The 8,258-nt window shown below is 41.6% G+C and overlaps 1 protein-coding gene across 1 annotated transcript; it reads right to left on the minus strand.

Moving 5' to 3' along the window:
* Positions 1–312: 312 nt before the first annotated feature.
* LOC138904808 (uncharacterized) lies at positions 313–816 on the minus strand. The gene has a single exon (XM_070193311.1). It carries the CDS (start codon positions 814–816, stop codon positions 313–315), a length of 504 nt encoding a protein of 167 aa, XP_070049412.1.
* Between the last annotated feature and the right edge of the window lie 7,442 nt (positions 817–8,258).

Here is an 8,258-nt window from a genome sequence, read left to right on the forward strand (position 1 = left end):
GCAGTGGAGCCTCAGATAGAGCTTGACGAGGAGGTTCCATCCTAGACTGTTCCTGCCGGACCAGCTCAGGTCCCGAAGGGGTTCATCGCCACCCTAGTACTTCAGGACGCCTTGATCCGTTTGGTGGGCCTTATGGAGAGTGTGGCCCAGACTGGCGTATTTCCCATGGCACCAGCAGTCTCTCAGGTTGGAGGAGGAGACCAGACTCCCACTACTCCCACTCCGAAGCAGATAGCTCCCCAGTATCAGGCTTCAGTAGCTCAACCAGTTGGAGTAGTTCAGCCGGTTGTTGTGACGCAAACCGGTGATGGGTCAGCTATGTCTTCTGAGGCTTTGTGAAGATTGGACAGGTTTACCAAGCTCTTTCCTGTTCACTTCAGTGGTGCTATCATCAACCCTACCAAGGTAGTGCTTCACACAGTGCCCATTTACTCTAAATATCTCACCATTCTTATTTTTCAAATCAAGAGCACCAAAAGGAGTCACATGTACCACTTTAAAAGGACCACTCCACTTTGATTTAAGCTTTCCTAGAAACATCCGTAACCGAGAGTTGAATAAAAGAACAAGGTCACCTTCTTTGAATTCTTTATTCCGGATATACTTATTATGTAGGTACTTCATTTTGTCCTTATACAAGGACGAACTGGAGTAAGCATGGAATCGGAACTCATCAAGTTCATTCAATTGCTCCACCCGAAGATTGGCAGCTACATCCCACTCAAGGTTTAATTTCTTCAACGCCCACATGGACTTATGCTCTAATTCCACTGGAAGGTGACATTCTTTCCCAAACACCAACCGATACAGAGGCATACTGATTGGAGTCTTGTAAGCTGTTCTATAGACCCACAGAGCATCGTCAAGTTTCCTTTACCAATCAGTCCGATTTGCATTGACATTTTTGGATAGAATACTCTTGATCTCCATGTTGGAGACTTCAACCTGTCCACTTGCCTGGGGGGTGATAGGGGGTCGACACTTTGTGAGTGACACCATACTTGGAGAGTAAAGTATCAAAAGCTTTGTTGCAAAAGTGTGATCCCTCATCACTAATGATGGCCCTTGGAGTACCAAACCTTGTGAATATGTTCTTCTTCAAGAAAGCTAACACACTTCGAGCTTCATTGTTGGGCAAAGCCAGGGCTTCAACCCATTTGGACATGCAATCCACATCTACCAATATATAGGTATTCCCACACGAGCTCACAAACGGACCCATAAAATCAATGCTCCAAACATAAAAAATATCAATCTCCAAGATGGTGATGAGAGGCATCTCATTTTTCTTGGAGATCCCACCGGCCCTTTGACATTCATCGCAATGCATAACGAGATAACTAGCATCCTTGTAAAGGGTAGGCCAATAGAATTCACAACTTAGCACCTTTGTAGCAGTTCTCGCTCCACCATGGTGACCACCATATGACGAAGAGTGGCAAGTTTCAAGAAAAGGAGACCAATGGGGTCGACTTTGCTGCATTTCAGATGACTGGTTCCGCCAGGAAATGGTGGAGAGATTATTTGTTGACCAGACTAGCTGGGTCGCCTGCTCTTACTTGGGACCAGTTCTCTCAGCTCTTCATAGAGAAGTTTCTGCCTGTCACATTGAGAGAGGAGCGTCGCTGTCAGTTTGAGCGTCTCTAGCAGGGCAGTATGACAGTTACTCAGTATGAGACCCGTTTTGTGGATTTGGCCTGTCATGCTATTCTTTTGCTTCCCACTGAGAGAGAGAGAGGGTGAGGATGTTTATTGACGGGCTTGCTCAGCCTATCAGATTGTAGATGGCTAAGGAGACTGAGAGTGAGATTTCTTTTCAGCCGGCTCCTATTGTCGTCAGATGAGTCGAGATAGTTCTTGCTCAGGGAGGTCAGGGGTCTGACAAAAGACCTCGTTATTCTGGTGAGTTTAGCGGTGCCTCATCTAGATGCAGGGGTACTTTTGGTAGAGGCCATCCTCCCAGGTCATTTCATTCAGCATTCCATGTATCCCACGGTGCCTCAGGTGGTCCTGGTCCTCATATGCCTTATTCCGACCAGCTAACCTATAGTGCACCACCAGCTCCTATTAGTGCACCTCCACTCCATAGTTATCAGGGTGGTTATTCAGATCGACAGGGTCAGTTTCAGGGTCAGCAGTCACATCAGCTGAGGTTATGTTATACTTGTGGTTATCCAAGGCACATTGCTAGATTTTGTCATCGGGCAACGGGTAGCTCACAACATAGGCAGGGGTCAGGCAGCTAGAGGTAGAGGCCAGACTGTTAGAGGTGGAGGTCAAGCCGTTAGAGGTGGAGACCAACCGGTTAGAGGCCGTCCCAGGGACCTAGTTCAGGGTGGTGGGGCACATCCACGGTGTTATTCTTTTCCAGCCAATCCTAAGGTTGATTCATCTGACGCTGTTATCACAGGTACTGTTTCAGTTTGCAGTAAAGATGATTCAGTTCTATTTGATCCGGGGTCGACTTACTCCTATGTGTCATCCTATTTTGCTTCATATTTAGTTGTGCCCCGTGATTCTTTGAGTGCTCCTATGTATGTGTCCATGCTAATGGGGGATGCTATTATTGTAGATCGTATTTATCATTCGTGTGTGGTCACCATTGGGAGTCTTGAGACTCGTGTAGATCTTCTACTTCTCCAATTGGTTGATTTTGATGTCATACTAGGTATGGATTGGCTCTCACACTATCATGCTATATTAGATTGTCATGCCAAGACGATGACCTTAGCCTTGCAGGGATTGCCTCGATTAGAGTGGAGAGGGATTCTTGGCCATTCTGCCAGTAGGGTTATCTCTTATGTGAAGGCTCGGCATATGGTCGAGAAGGGGTATCTAGCTTATTTGGCTTATGTCCGCGATTCTAGCACGGAGGTTCCTTCCATGGATTTAGTGCTAGTTGTTCGTGAATTTCTAGAGGTGTTTCCTGCAGACTTGTCGGGGATGCCACCCGACAGGGACATTGATTTCTGCATTGATTTGGCTCCGGGCACTCAGCCCATTTCCATTCTGCCATACCGTATGGCCCCACCAGAGTTGAAAGAATTAAAGGAACAGTTGCAAGATTTGCTTGATAAGGGCTTCATTAGACCTACTGTCTCGCCCTAGGGTGCACCTGTGTTGTTTGTGAAGAAGAAAGATGGATCGATGAGGATGTGTATAGATTATCGGCAGTTGAACAAAGCCACCATCAGGAACAAGTACCCATTGCTGAGGATTGATGATTTATTTGATCAGCATCAGGGTGCCAAGGTGTTTTCGAAGATTGATTTGAGATCTGGCTACCATCAGTTGAGGATTTTCCATCTTTCTTTCCTTATCTTGCGAAATTGATTCAGCTTGAAACATAACTCTTTGAATTCTTTCCACATATTTATGTGCGCATGCGAGTGGTCGGTATCAGATGTGCATCGCCATCTTGTGATTCTAGGAAAAAGGTTCGAAATGGGTATTCTGTATTTTGGTGATGGGCCAGTCTGGAGGACTTGAGGCTAGGTTTAGACCGCAGCTTAGGCTCAGTAGTTTCAGTTGTGTGAACTTGTACATTTGGACTCATATGTCCGGTAGTGTCCCTATGTGTGGAATTTGTGGCTCGATGAGCGGTTAAATAGCTATATGATGAGAATGATCTGACTGCGGAATGTGTTCAGATGGTTTGACTGTGATGAGAATAGTTTGCTTGAGATGTAAAAAAAAAGAGGGCCATTGGGTGCTTGGTGTCTGCCTTCATTTGACGTATAGTCTCGAGTATGAATGTTTTAAAAGCTTTTTCATGTTGTTTAAATATGGAATGAAGTAGATTTTCATGTCTTGTGGTGAGTTCAGACCCAAGAAGATTAAGTGATGGCGTAGTAGTTGTGGCTGTGAAAGGTTTTGGAGAGATGTCTGTTTGAAGCTAAACAGGTGGGTTATCACCTGCGAGGTAAACTACGGATGTGCGGTCATTATAATGTTGAGTGTAGAGTTTTTTTCCTACCAGCAGAGTGTATTCGTTGATATCTGAATTTGAATATGGGTGAGAAAGTTGACTTGACTGTCAAGAGAATAAATGCGAGCTTAGCGGATTATTGAGGTATTTTATGGTTGGTGTTGCATGAGCCTGTGAAGAATTTTGTTGAATTTCACTACAGTATCATGGCAATAATACGGTCTGGTTGTTATGAGTTATTAAATTAAATGATATATGGCTTTGATCCAAGTGTGGGAGCCTACTATTGACGGTTTGATTTCATAGTTATATGTTAAATTTTAGTTTTGGTCTGGGACATACTTGTAGATTAGTTATGAATGTAGAGGTTGAGATTGGGGATGACTCGAGTAAGAAAATTCCTAGATATGGGTTATATTACACTTTATGAAAATATGAAAATCATGGAATGATTAAGTTGTTATTTGAAGGATGTAGTGCGCACGAAGCATGAATTTGATTGGTGGTGTTAAAGCAGGGTTACTTCCTTGAGTGTTGTTGTGCTAATGGGGAACATGTATTTCAGTCCATTTGGGCGGTGTACTTTAGATTTGAGCAAAGTGGGTGACTCCCGAGAAGGTTCTAATGGGTTCAAGATTTATATATGGAAATCGAGAATTTTTTCGGATTTGTGTATGGATAGAATCTGAGATTTACATTTAATGGTGACATACTTGCGATAATTGTGTATGACTATGGATTCTACAGTCCAACATAAGAAAGGTAAAAGAATAATTTTAAATTCACATAAGGTATTTTCTGTGTGGGCATTTCGATTGTGGTACTTATAGGGGTGCTTAAGAAGAATACAGTAACTTATGGGCCTTAGGGCGATGTGGTTTTATGTTAGGATGTATTGTAGTGAGCTTTGGGTAAGGATTAAAGAGTTCTGACAAGGAGAAGTGTCAACTTGAGGATAATTCAGAAGAAACTTGGAGAAAATAGAACGACTGGTAGTAGGGTAGACCAGTATGGTAACCGTATGATCGGTTCTTTGGTTACCTATGATGTGGTGAGGCTCTACAGATGTTTTGGTGGAAATATTCTTGGGTTTGGTAACCTGCATGGCTTGGTAGAGGTAGGGAGATTCATCTCTAATGGCTTGGTTATGTGCAAATGGATTTCATAGTATTCTTGATGGTTTTTACTATGGTTTGAACCGGATATTTTTTTTACCGGTGTGGGGAACGTGTTGTATATTGTGATTTTCTCCTGGAAGGAAGCAAGAGAAAGGTTTCTAACTAACCAGGTATGTAATTTGTTGGTGACTCGGAGATCATAATGAGATTCTTATGCTTGTCACATGATGGCATGATAAATGTGGTGTGTTGTGGGATTAAGATTTACATATACAAGTTGGCAGTTCAGTCTTGAAGGGAAGGTCAAGAATTTTGGACATCATGGTCAGTTTAAGATATTTAGATGAATTTTATAATTGCTCGTTAATCCCTGAGAAGGGTGCGTATTTCAGAAGGCGCATAGTGTTTTGACTTACAGATGCTCATCGGTATTGCGGTACTCCCCTGGTTGATAGACTGTTGATATTCTAGTTATTGCTATGTAGCACGAAAAACTTTTGGAAGAATTCCTCGTAGGATGATAGTGCATGAGAGATGTGTTAGTCATTCAAATGCTAGAGTTGGGATCCGTTATGATGATTCATGCGTCCTATGAATTTGGAGACTGGGAGTTCTCAAAAGCATATTGTTTCAAGGTTGTGATCTGTTTGAAGTGAGTATTTTATTTAAATCCAGTGGAGGCACTAGTTGCGTTAATTATTTATGATAGCTACACGCTATGGGTGTGCATATATGTGAGGTTTGAGCTAATGTGCCGGCATCGAAAGAATGCTTAGGCTATGATATGCCTAGAGTTGACTGTTAAGCGTATAGTTATAATGTTTCTTGTGTTCTTACCTTTGTTGAGGACTATCTAGGCTACACTTGAGGTTATAAGAGGCTAATTCCCTGAATAAACGGAGTAGTTACTATTTCTGCGTTAAATTATCGATTTGAAGTGTGATAGCAGACTTTGCACATTCTTAGACTATGGCGTCATATTTATACCGGTCCATGAGCATGAGAATCTTATTTCATTATCATATACAAGTGTACTTGTTTAATTGCTCCTGTATGATATGCTGGGACTGGAGGCCTATGACCATGCCGGGCGATTCATATTATTGGCACGTGAGTTGTCCGTACCGTGTGTGGGAATTTTATTTCTATGATAATTTATCTAATTCATTAATTTCCTTCCTCTATAATTTTGCACATGCGCCTACGGTTATCCTCTTCACGAAATTTGAGGAGTTGGTGGTAACATTGTGGTTGTGGTGGTGCTTGTTGAACTTGTAATATAATTCTTTTCCTTGAGACATCTCCCATATTTGGGTACACAAATTGTGCAGTTGTGGCTGGAGTTATATTGATGTGGCTTGTCTGTTGGATAGTTATGTTTAATAATATAAGGTCATTGGACCTAGAATGGGTATTATAAGGTTTGTGATTACTGTATATTCGGAAGGATAATATTGAAAGTCGGCTGAGCAAGTGATTATGGTTCTGGTTGGGGCGAGAGAGCTCCATGACTTGTTGATCTGATAAGGGGTCATGAGATTCTGTGTGTTTCTTTCATTATCAGCAATATACAGAAGTTTTGGAATGAGGTTTTATTTGTTATGGGGTTTTATACTAGTACTTGGTTGATTTTTGAGTAGTTACTATGATCGGGAATGGTGTTGCGAGTATCCGAGTTGTGTGGTATGTTATATGATTATATCTAGGGTTATGGTTATGGCTTGATACAACCTGTTCAAACTTATACAGTGTGTAGATGTGAGACTCGGGTCCTGTAAGAATTTCTGGATGTTGGAAATTGGGCTCTAAGTTTTATGGACTAAGGTTAAAGTAATGATCTTCAATTGTGTTGTGTTTCCAGGCCTATATGGAAAAGGGCGGCTTGGGATCACCCACGGGTATGTGCGTGGTAAGATGGAATAGTGATTTGATGGCTTGGAAACAACTCTTGGGATGTTCGAGAACGAACATATGTTTAGGAGGGGGAGAATGTAACGACTCGACTTGTCGTTTTGAGTAATTAATCTATTTTCTACTATTTGAAGTCTTGAATAGTTTCATATGATGTATTATGACGTGTATGAATCATCGGTTTTGCTTTTTCAGGTGTTTTGGGATTAGTTCGGAAAAATAAATTTCATGTTGGAAGCTTAAATGAAAAAGGATTGACCGGAGTTTGACTATTGTGCAAATGTCCTTGGAATAGTTTTGGTGATTCCAATAGCTCCGTATGGTGATTTTGGACTTAGGAGCCTATCCAGAAAATTATTTGAATGTTCATAGTCAAATTATGCTTGAAAAGGCAAAAATAGGAAAATTGAAATTTGAAAGTTTGACCGGGGAGTTGACCTTTTGATATCGGGGTTGGAATCTGATTCTGAAAATTGAAATACCTCTATTATATCATTTATAACCTGTGTGCAAAATTTGAGGTCAATCGGATTTGATTTGATAGGTTCCGGTGTCGTTTGTAGAAATTTGAAATTTTAAAGTTCATTAGGCTTGAATTGGGGTATGATTCGTGGTTTTAGCATTCTTTGAGGTGATTTGAAGGCTCGACTAAGTTCGTATGATATTTTAGGACTTGTTGGTGTATTTGGTTGGGGTCCCAGGGGCCCCAGGTGAGTTCCAGGATGGTTTCAGATCTATATCATAGCAAGGTATCAAGTGAGGGTGAGTAGAGAAGCAAGAAATGGAAAAGAAAACTACTGGGAGCATGCTAGAGTCCGTGCAACACGCGAATTGTGGCACACCAGCCCTCTTAGCAAGTTTTGAAAACCAGTGAAGTATAGACGTTGGCGCTGGCACTAGCACGCTACCCCCACCTTAAGTCTTTTTAAGTGAATTCGAGGGTTCATTCCCCCCATTTCTCTTGGACGGACTTTGGGGGTTTTCTCCAATTTCTCAAGATCTCTAACTCCGCCCATCTTCAAGGTGAATAATCCCTACTAATTTGGTGTTTAATTCCATCAATTGCACCCTAAAATTAACTCAATCCACCCTAAAATCCTTAGATCCTCAAGAAATTTCTTCAAGAACTCAAAGGAAGGTTTTGCAAGATCTCTTCCAAAAGGGTAATCCTCCACCCTTAGACTTACATGTACGAATTTATTATGGAAATCTGAGTATGAATCAAGTATTAGAAATCATGGTATGGTGATTAGAAGTCGTAAATTCCCAATTTAAATGCATAACCATTATAGAGATTGAAA

Source organism: Nicotiana tomentosiformis, chromosome 2, assembly GCF_000390325.3.
Source record: "Nicotiana tomentosiformis chromosome 2, ASM39032v3, whole genome shotgun sequence".
Classification (NCBI taxonomy): Eukaryota; Viridiplantae; Streptophyta; class Magnoliopsida; order Solanales; family Solanaceae; genus Nicotiana; species Nicotiana tomentosiformis.

Excerpts from the sequence above, each read along its gene's own strand:
- LOC138904808 (XM_070193311.1), bottom strand. The coding sequence starts at position 816 with ATGCCTCTGTATCGGTTGGTGTTTGGGAAAGAATGTCACCTTCCAGTG.